Source organism: Emys orbicularis, chromosome 7, assembly GCF_028017835.1.
Source record: "Emys orbicularis isolate rEmyOrb1 chromosome 7, rEmyOrb1.hap1, whole genome shotgun sequence".
NCBI classification, from domain to species: domain Eukaryota; kingdom Metazoa; phylum Chordata; order Testudines; family Emydidae; genus Emys; species Emys orbicularis.
Window position 1 is genome coordinate 3,585,106 of NC_088689.1, and position 18,495 is coordinate 3,603,600.

The 18,495-nt window shown below is 62.4% G+C and overlaps 1 protein-coding gene across 1 annotated transcript in view; it reads right to left on the bottom strand.

Moving 5' to 3' along the window:
• Positions 1–225: 225 nt before the first annotated feature.
• The window catches only part of SEMA4G (semaphorin 4G), a 49,210-nt gene continuing 30,940 nt past the window's right edge, over positions 226–18,495 (bottom strand). The window contains exons 3-14 of the mRNA XM_065408422.1: positions 17,978–18,040; positions 17,795–17,893; positions 16,509–16,602; positions 15,862–15,975; positions 14,569–14,732; positions 12,412–12,581; positions 5,940–6,084; positions 4,588–4,810; positions 4,145–4,260; positions 2,367–2,521; positions 1,531–1,592; positions 226–1,055 (exon numbers count right to left, since the gene is read on the bottom strand). Of these exons, the coding sequence (XP_065264494.1) occupies positions 226–1,055; positions 1,531–1,592; positions 2,367–2,521; positions 4,145–4,260; positions 4,588–4,810; positions 5,940–6,084; positions 12,412–12,581; positions 14,569–14,732; positions 15,862–15,975; positions 16,509–16,602; positions 17,795–17,893; positions 17,978–18,040 (2,235 nt within the window). The remainder of the gene's footprint in view (positions 1,056–1,530; positions 1,593–2,366; positions 2,522–4,144; positions 4,261–4,587; positions 4,811–5,939; positions 6,085–12,411; positions 12,582–14,568; positions 14,733–15,861; positions 15,976–16,508; positions 16,603–17,794; positions 17,894–17,977; positions 18,041–18,495) is intronic.

Sequence of the window (18,495 nt, forward strand, 5' to 3'; positions counted from 1 at the left end):
TATTTCTGGCTCCTCTTTCCGGCTTGTCATCTTTTATACATAAATAGATTTCCCATTTCAATCAGTGTCTCTTTACAACAGGCTCCGGGCCCAAACGGTCCCAGCAGGAGGGATCCCGGCGCCCCGAGGCCCGGTTCCGGAGGTAGTTTCCCGTGGGTTTGTGTAACACTGGTTGGTGGGGGGGACGGGGGCGGGGGCTTGAATCCGACCGGCGTCTGGGGGCCCCTACACGGAGCTCTCGTCCAGCTTGTCCACCAGCTGCGTGTGTTTGCGCTTCTCCAGGAGCTTGCTCAGCTCCTCGGCGAAGGAGGTGCTGTAGAGGGGCGAGGGGCTGGGCTCCTCCTGCTGCTGCAGCAGCATGTAGCTGTTGCCGTTCATCTTGCGCACCATGTTGGGCAGGGCGGCGATGCCGTTGGTGAACTCGGCCGGGAGCGGCGGGGGCGGCGGCGGGGGCGCCAGGGGCGTCTCCCTGGCCGGGGACGCCGCCGTGGGGGCCTCACCCGGGATGATCTGCAGGCATCCGTCCTCCCGGCTCAGCTCCTCCTCCTCCCGGCCCCTGCCCAGGCAGTTGGCCGAGACCGTCTGCAGCTCCACGGAGGGGGCGCCCAGCACGTACCTGCCCTTGCGGCGCTGCAGGCAGGAGACGTGGAGCAGCGCGGCGCTCAGCGCCAGGCAGAGCCCGCCCAGCACCGCGATCACCGCGATGTAGACGAACTTCATGTCGGGGGAGGCCAGGCGGCCGGTGTGGGGGGGCGGCGGGGCTCTGGGCGCCGGCTGCTCCTTGGGCGGCTCCGGCAGCACCGTCAGGGCGTAGGCGGCCAGCGGGGAGCGCAGGCCGTTCTCCTCCCCGTAGCAGCCGTAGTCGCCGCTGTGCTCCGGCAGGGTGTCGGTCACCAGCAGCCCGTCCACCCCCACCCGGAAGTGGCCCCGCCCGGCCGCCAGCCCGGCCGTGCCGTTCACCAGCCAGGCGGCCCGCGCCAGGTTGGAGCGCTGCTCGCACGGCAGCAGCACGTCGTCGCCCCGCACCACCGTCCGGTTCTTCTGCACGGGGGGCGCTGGGGGAGAGATGGGAGAGGGGGAGCTCAGCCAGCGCCCCACGGCCTGCGCCCCGTGCTGAGCCCAGAGAGCGCTCCCAGCATGCCTTGGGACTGCCCCCCCCCGGGACTGCCCCGGTAAAGCAATGGCTGAGCCATGAGAGTTCCCAGAATGCTTTGGGACTGCCCCCCCCCCCCGGGACTGCCCCGGTAAAGCAATGGCTGAGCCCAGAGAGCGCTCCCAGAATGCCTTGGGACTGCCCCCCCCCGGGACTGCCCCGGTAAAGCAATGGCTGAGCCGTGAGAGTTCCCAGAATGCTTTGGGAGGGAGCCCCCCAGCGCAGTGACTGGGCAGGGCAGGACAGGACGACGACTCCTCCCTCCCAGGGAACTGGGGGTGAAGGTGGGGGCTGGGAGGGGGCCAGCGAGACGCTTCCCGAGGGGCGGAGGCTGGATGGTCCTGGCCTGAGTTCACAGGGGCGGGGCGGAGCCTCACCCTGGGCGGAGCCGTTCCAGCAGCCCTCCCTGCCGTGCTGCACGTCCTGGGTCAGCTGGGTCCTGTGAGGAGCAAGACGGGCCGTGTCAGCAGGGGGCCGACGGCCCTAAGAGACACGCACACGCAGCCCTGCCTGCAGACACACACACACACGCAACCCCACCCGCAGACACACACACACAGCCCCGCCCGCAGACACACACACGCGTGCACACCCTGCCCCGCCTACAGACAGGTACACATGCACACAGCTCTGCCTGCAGACACGCACACACATGCACAGAGAGCCAGCTGGTCCCCAGCATCCCAGCTCTGATCAGAGCCCGGTTAACGGTGCCATTCTGGGCGAAGGAAGCACCCGGGGGCAGTGTGGGAGCCGGGGTGAGAAGCCGGGGCTCCCTGAGCACCAGGCCAGCTCTGGGAAGGGGCCACCAATGCCAACGAAGGGCTAAGCTGGCACTGCAGCCCCTCCGGCGGTGGAGCTGGCAGGGGGAGATTAGCTTGGTGGGCCGGGGCGTAGGGAAGTCCCAATGTCCCGGCGCACGTCCCCAGCAGGAGACACCAGGAGGGGGGTTCACCCTGCACAGGGCGAGCTGTCCTGCTGGGCAGCGTTGGGGGAGGCTGCGGTGCCCCCCTCCGCACCCAGCAGCGCTCCAGTTCCCAGACAGCGTTCTGGCTGGCTGAGTCCAGCATCCCTCCAGCCCAGCCTGGGCCGGCAGCTCCTGTAACCCCACGGCCGTGTCTCACCCGGGCAGCAGGAGCTGGGTGCGGCAGGCCGCTCAGGGGCCAGGGCCGGGACCTCCCCGCTGGGAGGGAGAAGCTCAGCGGTTCCGTACCTGTCCACAGCGCCAGCCACCTCCCTGCAGCCCTCGCCGTCCCAGGCGCAGTAGGGGTCCCGGGCCAGGATGCAGTCGTAGCAGGAGCCGTACCTGGCGCAGCTGGAGAGGGGGAGCTGCAGGACTCCGCTGGCAGCCCCCACGTACACGCTTCTCTGTAGGCGAAGAGCAGAGACCCTGGTATTACGAGCCGGCTGAAACCTTGGTCCGGGCCGAGGCGAAACTCGATCACACTGACGTGGGAACGCGCCTTCCCTTAGGGCATCGTCAGACACACACCTGAACCGAGGCCTAAGAGAATCTGCCCCCCAGAAACTAGCCCCAGCCAGGCAGCGGCTCCGCTGGGCACAGAGCAGGACATTGGGAATCAAGCCTCCTGGGTTCTATTCCCAGCTCTGGGAGGCAGCATGTCTAGTGGTTAGAGCAGGAGGCTGAGGGCCCAGACTCCTGGGTTCTCCTCCCAGCTGTGTCACTGACCTATGTGTGTCCTTGGGCAGGTCACTGCCTCAGTCCCCCCATGGGACGGGGCTCACCCCCCAATCGACTCACTCCCGTGGTGTTGGGGAAGCGATGGGGGCCCGGGGCTGGGTGGCACCCAGGGGATCAGTACGGTTCCTGGCTGCCTGGTTCCTAGGCTCTGGGCTGCACCCCCCAACTGAGGGGCTGGGATGGGGGCGCTACAAAGAGGGGGGTTTCCCTTCCCCCATGCAGATGCCCCAGTAACAATGGCCATGGGGGAACAGCCCCAGGCCCTGCCCCACTGGGCGGGGGGTGGGGCCTGGCTCTGCCGTTGCTGCCTCCTCTGGCTTACTGAGGCCTGTGCTTGGAAAGCCAGCGGGGGTGCACGGGGGGGGGGGGCTCCCCAGGGCTTCGGATAAGGGCAGCAGGATGGAGAGAGGGGGGTTGAGACCCCCGAGGGCAGGAAGGGGCCCCAGGGACGCCCCTGTCATTCAGCAGAGCCCCCTGCCCCACGTGGGCCAGCCAGCGCCAGCGCCTTGCCAAAGAGGGGTTAACGTTGGGGCGTGGGGAGGTGCCCTGCCCCACAGCACAGCTCTGAGTCCCCGCCCTGGGGTGGGCAGGCTGGCAGGCAGCCGAGGGCGCCCAGGCTCCGATAAGCTCTGGCATTCCAAGCTGGGGTCAGCCAGTGCCAGGCCACGCCTCCGCCGTGGGCAGGGGGCCAGGCTGGCTAATCAGAGCCGCCCTGCAGTGCTGCCAGCTCTCTGGGCAAGCCAGGCCCCAGGGAGTGCCGGCCACCCACCGCCAGGCCTCTCTGCTCAGCCAGCTGCCCAGGAAGGAGTTTAAAGCGTGGCTGGGTGGGAGACAGGCCCCGGAGGCCCCATTCACTGCCGCCCTGCAGCGCCAGGGCCTGGCAGCCCAGCTAACGACGCAAAGACGGCTGTTCCTCCTGCCCCCGCCCGGGCAACTGTACAGAGGGGCCGTGGATGGGCGGGAGTCAGTGGCAGACTCTGGAATAGAACCCAGGCGTCCTGACGCCCGGCCCCCTACTCCAGCCGGCAGAAGTCCCTGCCTCTCCTTCCTCGCCCGTCTCCCTGGCCCCAATCCCCCCTCAGGGGGGTGCCCCGATGCGCCACTAGATTTCAATGGGCCTGGCTGCGGGCTATGGCAGCCAAGGGCTTCAACACGCCCATTTTGTTCTGCCATCTACAAGCGAGAGGGCCCCTGGAGGGGCGGCGTGTCCGCAGTGCCTCCCCCTCGGGGGCCAGCTCTACTCTGTCCCCCCCGGCGGAGTCGGGGTGCAGCCCGGAGCGGCGTCTCACCTGGCCTTTGGAGATCACCAGGCTTTCCACGGGCTGGGGGGCCCCGAAGACCTGCAGCTCCTCCACGATGTGTACGGCAGAGCCAATCACCACCCCCTTGTGCAGCCAGCCGTCACCTGGGCAAAGGCAGAGGGGCACCGTCAGGGCAGCGCCGGGCGGGAGAGCGCTGTGCCCACAGGCCAGGGCTGGGGTCGGGCAACCGCACAGCTAAGTTCCCCCCCGGCCTGGGCACGGCAGCCCCTGGCTGCTGCCCCGATGGGGGTGTGGGACTCTGTGCTACCCCCCCTCCTTCTGTGGGTCCCCTCTCCGGTGGCAGCTTCCACCCAGGCCCCCCAGCCACGCTGGGGTCCCCCGTCCCACTCAGCCTGGGCGAGCGACTCAGGGCCCCCAGACAACACTGCCCCCCCAACCCTTCACGTGGGGGAGGGGCGCCGCCGACGCACCCGTCCCCATGAAGAGCACGTCGTACTGCTGGCCATCCAGGGCCGGCGCCCTGTCCACCGCCAGGGCCGTGTAGAGCACGTTCTTCTTCACCAGCAGGGGCTCCCCCAGTGCCGGCTTCACCTCCTCGAACATCAGCGGGTGCAGCTTGACGAAATCCAGCACGCCGTTGGGCAGGTCCTGGGAGGAGCGGTAGCCGTCCTCGCGGGAGCGGTTGGTAATGCACTGCACGGGGGAGGAGAGGTGGCTAGGGACGGGTACGCAGCCTGCCCGCTGGCCCAATGCGGCCACCTCTGGGGCGGGACACAGCAGCTGGTGAACAGCGCCTGGCAGGCTAGGATCTGTGGGGATCACCTTGGCACGTCTCACCTAACCCATTGCATGGGGCTCGGTGCATGGGTGCTGCTGTTCCTTTCAGTCCTGACGACTGACGTGCTGTGGTCTGACTGCACCTGGCCTCAGCACGGGGTGAAACATCCTGCTCTGCGTTACACGGGATCCCTTCCCGCCTCGGCCTCCAGGGCTTTCCTCGACGCCAGGGCCAGAAGGGACCACTGTGACCAACTAGTCTGACCCCCTGCATAGCAAAGGCCAGAGACCTGCCCCCCAAACCCTCCTAGAGCAGAGTTCAGACAAGCGCCCAGTCTGGATTTCCAACCCGCCAGTGACGGGTAATCCACCAGGCGCTTGGTACATTGCCTCAGCGGTTAGTTACTCTATTTCCGGTCGGAAGTTGTCCTGCTTCAGATGTTAGACCGTCGTCTGCCAGACTGAGGAGCCCATTACCCAATATTTGTTCCCTCCCTCGGTGCTGACAGACTGTGATCAGCCCCCCCTTCACCTGCTCTCTGTTCAGCTAGGTAGCCTGAGCTCCTTACGTCTATCGCTACCAGGCGGGTTTTCCAGTCCTTGAACCATTCTCTGACCCCTTCCAATTGATCAACATCCTTCCTCAACTGCGGGCACCAGACCCGGACACAGGACCCCAGCCGCGGTCGCACCAGGGCCAAATACAGAGCTAAAATAACCTCTCTACTCCTCCTCGAGATTCCCGTTTATACATCCCCGGATCGCATTAGCTCACGTTCAGCTGATTCCTCCCCCCCAACCCTCCAAAACTCGGGAAGTGGCTGGCGGCTGGGGTGTGAGCGCCACCAGCCACTTTGAGGAGGGAGCCATGCATGCTGGAACCGGTGGGCCTGGCCGTGAGTCAGCAGCAGAGCTGGGACCAGCATCCAGGTCTTCGTGGCTCTCAGCCCCATCCCTGCTGCCCCTCGCCCATCCCTCCTGGGGATGAAGCCCGAGGGCATGTTTGCAGGCCAGCAGGGGGCGCTGGCGTGGCCAGGTCACTTACAGAGCCCGGCCGCGGGGCCGGCACCTCCCCGTCGTAGAGGGTCCATTTGCGGGTGTTGTCCTGGTATTGCATGTAGGGGCCCTCGAAAGCCCTCTGCAGCTCAGAGATGTTGTACTGGCAGACGGCGGATGCCTCCATGCTCCTCCTAGGAGAGAGGGCGACAGGATCAGCGACCCGCGGGCCCCCCCCAAGGGCTACACGCACCTCTGCTCCATCCGCCAGACGCCCCAGCCACTGACCACGCCGCCCTCTCCCTCACTGAGAGCTGGATCCTACCGAAACGGCCCCAAACACCCAGGCTTTCCTGGAGGAGGACAAGGAGCTCTGAAATAATGACAGGACCGTCCCATGGACCGGCAGCCGGAGACCTCAAAGCAGGTGGCAAAGTGGATCTGTCGCATGATGCCCATTTTACAGACGGGAACCCGAGGCCCAGAGGGGGAAGGGGCTTGCCCAGAGTCACACAGCAAGGCAGTGGCAGTGAACCCCAGCCTCCTAAGGCCCAGACATGTCTCTCCAGGGAAAGGGAATGGAAAACGGCGCCACCAGGCACCGGCTGGCAAACGCCAGAGCAGCAGCTGGCATTGGCAGAGCTGTGGCAGGATGGGACGTGGGAGCAGCAGGCCCTAGGAGGGATGGGGGGGATGGACAGTGCGTCCACAAATGACACAGAGCCACTGTCCAAGCCCAGCACAGGGAGCAGATGGGCGACCTCGCCAACCCGGGCAGCACACAGCTCTGCCAACGCCCCTCAATCCCGACCCGCAGCCCCCCTGCGGTTCCGGTTCTGCTCCCAGCGGCTGCCTCGCTCCGGCAGCGAGGTCGCTGCGCCCCCGCGCTGTTTGCCAGCCCCCTGCCCGCAGCAGCGTGGGCATATCAGCCCCAAAGGCACCGGAGATGAGCTGGTAGGGAACGGAGACTCAATAGCAGGGTCACCCGCCGCACAACGGGGGGCGGGGGAGTGCCAGGCGGAGGCCCCGCAGGTCGGGGAAGAGCCCCCAAGTTTGGGAGCCTGGCGATTTCCCAAGCCAGGGCTCTCTGGGCAGATCCCGAGGGGGCCCCAGACCAGGCCTGCTGGAGGTGCTGAGAGCGGCATGCCCTCACCAGAGGGGAATGCTGGCACATGAGCAGGATGGGAGGTGGAGAGAAGCAGCCATTCGAGGACTCCGGGAGTCAGGACTCCAGGGCTCTATTCCTGTCTCTGCCACTGACCCAGTGCACAACGAGCCCCAGCCCCAACATGTGCCTCAGTTTCCCCACTCTGTTAAACCTACCCCATGACCCCAGGCGTCACACAGAGCCGAGGAAGGGCAGCCCCCGGCGAGCGGCCAGCCCTCAGCACATGGCTTGGGGGACCCCTGCTGGCTCTCATGGCCCCGCTGGCTCCTACAGCCCCTGTGCCCCACCCCAGAGGAAATTCCTTCCCAACCCCAGACAGCCTGGCATCCAGCCCCCACTGCGGGGTGGAGCGAGAGGGGGCTTCTTCCTCAGTGCTGGCCCGGCCCTATTCCCACCTCCCAGTCGCTGACCTGCCCAAGGTCACAGAGGAGGTCTAAGCCCCGGCCCAGCGCCCTCTGCCCAGCTTACAGTACAGCTGGGAGGTGGGAGGGTGAACGCCCAGCTCCGTGCTTGGTAGCGCGATGGCCCTGTGATCCCTGGAGACACTTGCCCTGGGCTGCTGCCCCTTCCTCGCTCGGTGTGCTCAATGCGAGAAGCTGGCCCTGGGGAGGGGGGTGTCTGGGTGAGACCCAGCTCAGGAGGTGGTTTCCGGTTCCCTGGTCATCAGGAGCGGGATGGATCACTGCTTGCTGCTGCCGCCTCGAGAGGCTCCCTCCCCTCCCCGCTCATCTTCACCCTCCCCCTTACCGGCAGGCGAGGAAGGCTGGTGCCCTGGAGAGTGGATCAGGACCCCTGCCTGGGAGTGCACTAACTACTAGGCTATGGTGCCATTGCCGCTTTCCCTTTAATTTAACCCTCTCACACCTGGATTCTTCCCGGCTGCCTGCACACTCCCCAGGCTGACCCACTCCTGGGGGGTTAACGAGCCCCCTGAGTGATCATTAATGAATTTCTCTATAGAAACCATCCAAGCCCAGTCCTTCTCCCTGTGCCATTGTGCTATAAATAGCCACCGTCAGTGTCAGGCTTCTAGCGACAGACCCGGCTAATTAGCCAGGCAGCGATTCATTAGAATTCACATCAATGTCAATAACCAACAGGAAACGCCCCTTTCCATTAAAACGGCCATTGGAGCTTGGCCCAGATGTGCCCAAGTGAAATACGCCCCGGCTCCTTGATAGCTCTGGTTCCTGCTAAACCTCCTCCTGTTTAACTGGGCTGCGTTTCCACCAGATAAGGTGGAGATAGGAAGCCTGCCAGAACTGTTCCACTCCCTCCCCTGCCACCTGCAACATAATGCATGCAGCGACAATTAACCGTTCTGTGGGGAAGCCTTCTGGCTCCGGGCTTCTCTGATGACACTAGGCTGGGGGGAGAGGTAGATACGCTGGAGGGTAGGGATCAGGGCCGGCTCTAGGTTTTTTGCTGCCCCAAGCAAAAAAATGTTTGGCTGCCCCCCACCCCAGCCCTGAGCCCCCCCCCCCACCCGCACCTCCTCCTGCCCAGCTCTGAGCTCCCCCCCCACCCGTACCCCCCTGCCGCCCCAGCCCTGAGCTCCCCCCCACCCATACCTCCCTGCTGCCCCAGCCCTGGGCTCTCCCCCCCCACACCTGCACCCCCCTGCTGCCCCAGCTCTGGGCTCCTCCCTTTCCCCCCCATCTGTGCCTCCCCCACCCACACACACCCTGCTGCCCCAGCCCTGGGCTCTCCCCCCTCCACCCACACCCTCTGCCACCCCAGCCCTGGGCTCTCCCCCGCCAACTGCACCCTCCTTCCACCCCAGCCCTGGGTGACTGGTAACTCACTCCCAGGGTGGGTCATTCAGCAGGAATTTTGGATGTGCACAGAACACAGACAGGTTTGGTTCCCATATGGTTACAGAACTCTAGTAAAGTGGAACAATTTTCAGCTTGTGTGATTGGAGGATATCTGGATGCATATTATAAAACTGTCCTCCATAAATGAGGAAAAGTTGAGGTGCCTTTATTATTTTTTTGTTCCACTCTTTGTTTCTATGGGGAAATTTGCCAATGCAATATCACTGACTTCCTTTTAAACAAATAAAACAAAAAAAAAACAAAAACAAAAAAATGGCAATGGCTGTTGAAAATAGTAATTCTAGTCCTAATAACCACTGGGAAGCATTTCTTGCTCAATTTTATCCTACTTTTTCTACAGCAAGTTACAGTGGATCAGTATATTTGATTTGGGAGAAATGAAGTAACAGCTGCCCAAATTGAGCTTGAGCACCCCTGAATTTTGAGGGTGTTCAAATCTGGAAGGCAGGTGCTAGATTCCCTTTCTGAATATTAGCTAAATCTGGAAAGGAAAAGTCAATTTCTGCTTCTCCTATGAGCCTGGTACTGTATCTAAAGCTGCCCAAGTCCTCTAGCAGAGCCTCCCCTCCCTTACTTTTCATTTTAAATTCTAGTGGGATCCACGTACCTCCCTTGCTAGGCTTCAGATAGAGAGGTGCGCTGTCCATTTAGTCCACCCAATTCTTTCGTTGGGGGGCTGCAAGGTGAGGTCACAGCAGTATCCCTAATCCAGGCTGGGGATGTCTTCTGAAGGGGATCTCTGGGGCAAAGCCTTCTACTCCTTGGGCACACTTGTTCCCCATTCACAGGACCACCACTTCTAGCAATGAGCTCTCCATTCACAGCAAGCTGCAGCATGAGGTTTCAGCTACATACTTCCTTCCCCTCCCTTTCCTGTTGATAGCGGCCAAGGGAATGCTGGGAAATGTAGTTCTTTCCCTGCTCCAGGGCTGGCTCTATAGGCAGGGAGCTAACCAAGGAACTACAGCTCCCATGGCCCCCTGTTGGTTCTCAGCTCCCATGCTGGATCCCTGCCGGCTGCTGCCCCTGCAAATGGGCTGCCCCAAGCACCTGCTTGCTTTGCTGGTGCCTAGAGCCGCCCCTGGTAGGGATAGGGTCCAGAGTGACCTAGACAAATTGGAGGATTGGGCCAAAAGAAACCTGATGAGGTTCAACAAGGACAAGTGCAGAGTCCTGCACTTAGGAAGGAAGAATCCCGTGCACTGTTACAGGCTGGAGATCGATGGGCTAAGCAGCAGTTCTGCAGAAAAGGACCTGGGGATTACAGTGGACGGGAAGCTGGATATGAGTCAGCAGTGTGCCCTTGTTGCCAAGAAGGCTAACGGCATATTGGGCTATATTAGTAGGAGCATTGCCAGCAGATCGAGGGAAGTGATTATTCCCCTCTATTCGGCACTGGTGAGGCCACACCTAGAGTACTGCGTCCAGTTTTGGGCCCCCACTACAGAAAGGATGTGGACAAATTGGAGAGAGTCCAGTGGAGGGCAGCGAAAATGATTAGGGGGCTGGGGCACATGACTTACGAGGAGAGGTTGAGGGAACTGGGATTGTTTAGTCTGCAGAAGAGAAGAGTGAGGGGGGATTTGGTAGCTGCTTTCAACTACCTGAAAGGGGGTTCCATAGAGGATGGAACTAGGCTGATCTCAGTGATGGCAGATGACAGAACAAGGAGTAATGGTCTCAAGTTGCAGTGGGGGAGGTCTAGGTTGGATATTAGGAAAAACTTTCCCTAGGAGGGTGGCGAAGCACTGGAATGGGTTACCTAGGGAGGTGGTGGAATCTCCATCCTTAGAGGTTTTTAAGGCCCGGCTTGACAAAGCCCTGGCTGGGATGATTTAGTTGGTGTTGGTCCTGCTTTGAGCAGGGGGTTGGACTAGATGACCTCCTGAGGTCTCTTCCAACCCTGATATTCTATGATTCTGTGCCCCATTGATCCCCTGCTGTCCAGGTTTGCCCTCTGCACACAAATGGAGCATTGCAAACAGGGGCCCAAACGTTTGTAACACCCGATGCGTTTGGAATGGACGGTGAAAGCAGAAAGCTCCCTGTGGAGCAGGAGTGTCGAGGTTGGGAAATAATCCAGCAAATTAGGAAAACCACCACCTCTCTCTGCGGTCCCAGTAACCTGGGCTTTGTGTCTTCCTCCTGAGCTCCGGGCACTGGGTTTTCCTAGTTATACGTTTATACACTGCCTCTTGTTCGCACCATTCCCAGGAACAAGTCAGCTGTGACACCAGGGCCATCAACAGCCCCGAGCCGCCCCATGCAACGGCGCGACGAAGAGCTTGTTTAAAACCACATGATGCTCTTGGCTTTTCTCACGGTCCCTACACATACCGTTCCCGTGCTGCGGAGCGTGGCCAGATCTGCGCGCGCTAAGGTAGACCGTCACTTGGGGGTTGGGGGTGACACGCTTTGGGGGATCTGGCTACGTACAGCTCACAAAGTCTGGGTCACTGGGTGAAATTGCTGTATCAGTGAACACCTCAATGGGGCGTGAGTCAGCCGTGGGGGGCCCCTTACTCTATCACCACCCCCTGCTCTGGAAGAAGCGGCTGAATGAACGAAGGAAGTTGTTAACCTTACCGTCTGCGCTGTGACAGGACAATGGTTATGCTAAAGAGGCTGCCTGAGCTGGGGGAACCCGAGCTCCCCAGGTGGTTGGCCAGGAGGAGGATTTGGAGCAGTGGAATTTCCCCAGGAAGGGGAAAACACAGGCCCAGAGTCAATATGAATCTTTAGACCCACACAGAGTGACGGAGAGGGGAAGGGCGGTCCAGGACCCTTGAAAGGACGCTGACCCAAATCCTGCAGACTGGGGGGGAAACTGAGGCAGGGGATGGCATCCGGGTGGTTTAGTGGGTTGTCCGGAGCTGCGTATATTCTGTGCTGTCTATAGGAAAGAGGGACTGGTTTGGGAACGCTGTTTGCACAGCCTGTGGTTGGGCGCTGCGGCTCTCACGTGTCCCTGCTGGGGTGGAGCGTAGCCCAGAGAGCCCCAAGGCTCGAGCTCCAGGAAGGGGGTTCCAGGGCTGAGGCAGCTGGACCGCGGGGTGCTAGGAGGAGGATCTGCCCGCCCAGAGCGCGCCGAGAGAGCCAGAGGCAGGGCCGGGCTCGGCACAGATCAGGGAGCTGAAAGCACATGGACCCGGCCCGGCAGCCTGGCTGGCCAAGCAGGGTGGTGACGGGGGAACGGGTCAGACGCCGGCAGTGGACAAAGCACAGAGAATCCGTGGTGGAAGAGGACCTGTTTGGGGACGGCCGGCGGGATGCAAAGGGGGAGGAGCTGTGACGTGTCCATTAGGGGAATGGCCAGAACCAGCTGTTCTGACCAGGGGCAGGCGCCCTGCAGCCTGGGATCAGCCGTTCTCTCAGCTCTCGGGGTCGCCCGCAGGGGACCAGGCGACCCAGCTGAACTGCTCCAGCCCACGTCCCCCCAGTGGATCCATCACCCTGTTCTGGGGACGAGTCTGTGGGCCCCGCAGGGAAAGCAGGCCAGGCAGGATCCCACTCACCACTGAGCCGACAAGGTGAACGTGGCGTAGAAGACGGTGCTGGGCCAGCTGCCCCCGTCCACGCTGTGCACGGCCTTGAGCACTTCGTAGTAGGGGATGTAGCAGACCAGCCGGGCCTTCATGAACGACGTCCATTTCCGCTGCAGGATCTTCTTCCCACCCAGGTCGCTCTGCGAAGGGAAGGGAAGCGCTGGGAGAAGGCGAAGTTGTCGCCTGGGCTGCCCCGTCACAGCCTCTGAGCCCCCCGGGACCGGGGTGCTCCCAACTCCCCCACCCCTGCAGCTGCTCAGGGCCTCAGACGGGCCAGGGAAGGGGGCTCCCCAGATGTAAACCCCATTGCAGCCGGCCTTTCGATTGCAAGCTACTGGGGCAGGGCTTGTCCTTCTGTTCTGTGTCTGTACAGCTCCTAGCACCTCGGGGTCCTGGCCCGTGCCTCAGGCTCCCAGGATAGCCACAAAACCAATCCTCACCTGCATGTACATGGGCTGGGCTACTCTGCATTGCCGCCTGATTTGGCTCTGGGCTGGCTGTGAGTTGAATCCGGCTCGCGTTCGCACCATCCTGCAGCAGCAGTCACACCCGGCACACACACCCGGGAGGCTCTCTCAGGAGCCCCTTCTGCGCCCTCCCCCGCCCCCCGCACGCCCTGCAGACGACGGCTAGCTCCGCTGGGGGTTTCCCCTGTTGCAGAGCCGTCCTGCGGGCACTGATGTGCCGCACTCATGAGGAGGGAGCGGACCGAGTATCGAGATCCCCGAGGGGCAGCCATCGGAGACCCAGCCACGCGCCTTCCTGCCCCCAGTGGATGTCGGGACTGAGGACAGGCTTCACCCTGGTGTATTTAGCTCCTGTCTGAAGTGCCCAGCGCACCAGCCTCTTCCTTCTCCTGCTTCAAACCGCAGCGTCACGCCCGCTCCTGCCTGCCCTGGCCAGAGAGGACTCGGCCAGCTCCCTCCCTTGCGGCTCATCGGCCTTTGTGCCGGATGCAGCTGAGGGAGGCTAAACCCCCTCGTGTCCCCCAGAGGCAGCCATGCCCCGGCCCGGTTCGTGCCAGTCTGGTGGTGGGAGCAGGGCGCTGACACCAAGGGCTGGGGGCTCATAGACTTCAAGGCCAGAAGGGACCATCGTGATCATCTAGTCTGACCTCCTGCACATCGCAGGCCACAGACCCTCACCCACCCGCTCCTGTAATAGACCCCTGAGCTCTGGCTGAGTTATCGAAGTCCTCAAATCATGGTTTAAAGACATCAAGTGACAGAGAATCCACCATTTGCACTAGTTTATGACCCCTGCCCCATGCTACAGAGGATGGCAAAAATAACCCAGGGTCTCTGACCTGGGGGGAAATTCCTTCCCAATCCCAAATATGGCAATCAGATAGACCCTGAACATGTGGACAAGACCCACCAGCCAGACACATGGGAAAGAATTCTCGGTCACAACTCAGAGCCCTCCCCATCTTGTGTCCCATCACCGGCCATTGGAGATATCTGCTGCTAGCAGTCGCAGATGGGTCACACGCCACTGTAGGCAGTCTCAACAGAACATCCCCTTCATAAACTTATCAAGGTCAGTCTGGAAGCCAGTTCGGTTTTTTGCCCCCACTGCTCCCCTTGGGAGGCTGTTCCAGAACTTCACTCCTCTGATGGTTACAAACCTTCGCCTAACATCAAGCCTAAACTTATTGATGGCTAGTTTACAGCCATTTGTTCTCGCGCCAACACCGGCGCTTAACTAACTGACCTCGGGCTGCCCGTTTGTAGCTGCCGCTGGAGAACTCCTCTCCAGAGAGGTGGGCCCTGCAGAAACCCAGCCGGAGTGGCGCCAGGACCCCTGGGACGAACGCTTGCAAGGGGCATGGCGTGAAATAGACGCAGAGGGAGGTTGGTGGACGGGGGAGGAGGGAGGGCCATAAAAGCCGCCGTCAGTGATAACAGCAGCAAGGGGCAGCCCAGCCTGCACCTGGGGAGGGGGTGCCCGGGTCCAACGCTGGTCCGGCCAAGGTGCCAAGGGCGGCTGCGAATTCACCAGTGTTCAGGGTGCATCCCCTTGGGAGGGTGAAACCCCTCCTGGCCTAACGGCTGTGCCCAGGCCCTGCAGGTTTCCCTGGGAAGCTTTGCCCAGCTGCGTGCCCCAGCTCCGGCAGCGTCTCTTTACCTTGCACACCCGCGCCACCCTGGCCACCCTGGCCACATGGCTCTTGTCAAAGGAGGCGCTCTCCTCGGCCGCCCGCTCCATGAAGAAGTAGTAGAGCTTGTCGTCGTCCCCCACGGGGCTGCGCACGCTTTCCTGGACCAGCACAGAGGCCACGAACTCCGCATCTGCAAACAGCAGCGGCGTCAGACGCGCCCCGCCGCCAGGCGGGTGGTGGGTCTGATCGGTACCCGGCTCTGCCGCTGGCTGAGTCCCTTTCCCTCTGGATGCCTCAGCTTCCTTCCCTTGAAATGAGGACGGACGATACCGCCTGCCCCTCTGCCTGCAGGGTTATTGCAGGGCCTGACAAGAGCTTTGAGATCCGTGCTGTGTCTCATCCCCCGGCCCTGAGCACTCCAGCTGGCATCTGTGCCCACTGCTGGTCTGGTTAGCGAACCCCCCAACTCTTAGTGATCTGGGGCACCCCGCCCGCCCAGACATGGCAAGACGTTCAGGGTGCCCCGTCACCGGAGTGACCCAGATTCCCGGCGGGAGGTTCTCGCCAGGGTGTGCAGCGGGACGGGCTGCCACTCAACATGGGGCCAGGGTGTGAAAAGGTTTGGAGAGTGATCACCGCCAGGACACCCCCAAAAAGAGGCGGGGGGCAAAGCCTGACGGGACAAACAGGAGGAGGAGGAAGGAACTCAGCCGGATGCACAAAGCAGAGCTGCCCGCTCCGTGGCCAGCGCCACGCCCTCCCGGGGAAGGGGCACGGAGGTGGGTCGCTAGGATCAGTGCCAAGGCTCCGAGGATGGTCCTGGGCGCATCATGCGACGGGTGCCCTGTTCTCCGCTAATGGAGAAGGCCCCGGCTTCCGCCCTCTCCATGGCACAGGGGAAGGCGCGGCATGAGGAGCAGAGATGCCCTTTCGGCTGCCTTTGGCCGGCCACGTTCGTGTGAATACTTTGCAGCCCCACGGAGCCACGTGTATCTCTGCCCCTCTGCCAGGCCTGCTGATCTGGAGGTGGGCAAGGCACCCGCCCGCCCCGAGCACCCCGCATTGTGCCCCATGCCAGATGGGCAGCGAGGAGGTGCCAGGCTGCGGATGAAACGTACAGCCAAGAGTCGGACCCCAGGACGCCCTTCAGACCCCGGGTGTCGCGGGGCCGACACAGACGAGTCTATTCCGCCCGTTTCAATGTCCCCTGGGCGTTATTCTGCCCGAGGACGGCAGGGTTCGGCCCGGAGTGGCTGAAGGGGCGCTCAGAGCCGGCAAAGGAGGGGGAGGGTCAGGTCTCTGGGGCCGCTGGATCTTACCGTTTAGCCAGTGCACAGGGGACTCTTCCGTCTTCAGGGGCCGCTGGTGCAAGTTACGCCTGATGTCCGGCAGGCTGCGGAACTCGTACCGTGTGGCCGTGTACAACCCGCCGTCTGAGAGCAGGGGGAAGGACGGGTCAGGGTCCCCCCGTTGTTTAGCCACCTGTGGCCCAACCCGCATCCCACTCACTTAGCACCGGGGCCGGGGGAAGGGGAAGCCACGTGCCCAGGCTGGACCCACTTCGGGGACTCGTGTAACGTGTGCCCGTGGACACTGCTCCCCAGCCCTGATCGCATCGGGGCCTGGCTGGACCCTCGCAGAGACCCTGTCAGGAGGTGGGGGGGATTTCTCCTTCCTGCGGCTGCACCACGCCAGGCAGTGTAGGGCTCGGGCAGGGTTCGGGATAGAAGGGAACTGGCACGCCATGGGGCAGGTGGGCACTGTGGGGAGGTGACTGGCTGTGAAAGGAGAGGCAGGGGAGGCTGGCTCTAGCCCCTGAGGGGTGCACAGAGATTTGGGTGGGGGCAGGGGGAAAACCTTCCTGGGCTGCTCCAACTCGCTTAGCGACAGCCCAGAGCCAGATCAAGCCGTGACCTCCCCGGGGAACCCCAGGCGAGCGGCCCCGTCGGCCTCCGGCCCCACCTACCTACGATGAGGCCGGTGTAGCCGCGGGTGGGGTCGTACGGGCACTTCTCCTTGCCCTCCTCCAAGTGGGGCGGCAGCGCGAACCTGTCGGCATCCTGCAGAGAGAGGGAGCGAGGGGGTGAGGAGCCGCTGGGCTGGGCAGGACGGCATGAAAGCAGCACCCACAGCTCCAGGGGCCTCCATGCAGCCACGGACCAGGGACAGGAGTGGCAGCTGCTGGGTAAGGTTCCCCAGGCCGTGAGCTGGCAGGACTCCCCTCCAGGGGCAGACAACCACACCAATGTCCTGGGATGTGGGCACTGCCCGACCAGGCAAGTGGGCAGAGACCGCCCCCCACCAATGCAAATCACAGAGCCCCCAAATGGCTACGACCGTCAGCCGCTGCCCAACCTGGGCTGGGCAGGAGCTGGCAGCCTAGGGATGCAGAGCTCCAGCGCCCATTAGCTCATCCCGCAGGCCACGCGCTAGAGCCATCATCCCCACCCACCCTGCCAGTCTCAGGGCATGCCATGCTGTCACTGCTGGAAGCCAGCCCACCGGGACGTGCCATTGCTACCGGCGGTCTGGGGAACACGGTGGAGTATGGCGGCTCCCGGGGCTCGGCTCTTCCAACCAGACGGAAGAGCTAACTAACGGACCAAGCGGCTACCAGACAGACACGGTCATAAGCAACTGAAAACAGGGTCTTATAAGGGTCAGGCAACCTTCCGCCAGCCCTGCCTATTTTTATATATTTGATACGCCTATCATGCCCGTGGCCACAACATCTGACATCAGCGAAGGGACCTTCAGCTGAAACCCCACACACTGGTTTAAAATGTGCCCTCTCCTGGTTATCAAAGACTGGAGGTGACTAAGGTGAAGAACAGAAAGCCCAGAATGGACTTTTTCACTCCCTACACTGGGTGGGGCAGCCTGAGGCGGAGGCCAACATCCAGCCACGTTCCTTGCAAGCCACGTTTAATTCGTGACTGTCGTGCAGCGGGGCCTGGGCTGGGGGATTTAGGTTGCATGACAGGCCCGTAACCCTGCCAAACAAGGGCCGTCTGGAGCGCCCCCTGCCGGCTAACAATGCCCTGCTCCCCACGCTGAACGGTCCATGGATCAACCACGAGGATTGGTGGCAAATTGTTGCGGAAGATATTGCCAGCCAGGAGGGAGAGCAGCGAGGAGCGACAGAAGCCTGTGACGGGGCCGGAAGCACCGAGTGATGAACAGAGATGGAGGGAGCATCCAACACCCAGCTGGGGTCTCCCTCCTCGTGAATTGCCCCGTGCTCGCACTCACGATGGCCGCGCACAGCGGGTGGAAGGCGTAGGTGCCGCAGGCGTACAGGTGGGTGTCGTTCAGCCTCTGCACGAGCCGGACGTGGTTGAAGCACTCGGTCTGCAGAGAGGAAGAAAGAGCATCACGCGGGGGCCCGACGCCCGCGCCCGCCCCCCGCACGGGCAGAGACCCCGCCGCAAATACCTTGTTGTTCTTGCCCTTTTGGAGGCAGTCGGTCTGCTTCTCCAGAGACGCCTCCCACCGGATCTGCGAAGGGACAAGGGGTCGTTACTCACCGGTGCCTCTCGGCTGTGGAGACGCTAGCTGCCCCGCAACGCCCCGGAGTGATGTCACCCAAGCCCCTAAAGAGCCAGCTCGGCTGGTGAAGGCTAATGGCACAGGAACAGCCCCACGCCTGGGTCCATTTGCTTTCCACGCTTCTTGACTCAAATAAGGACCTGGCTGCTATTAATCCCTGGCTGGGGGCCCGTTGAGCAGCAGCAGCGCCCAACTCCGCTGGACAATGCCTATCACAGACTGGGCTTTTAGTTCCCCTGCCTTCCCCGCACAAAGCAAAGGGGCAGAGCGTCCGGACTGACCAGTTCACTTGGTCCCACTTACAGAATCGCAGGCCTGGAAGGGACCTCGAGGGATCATCTAGTCCAGGCCCTTGCCCTGAGACAGGACTAAGTATTAGCTAGACCATCCCTGGCAGGTGTTTG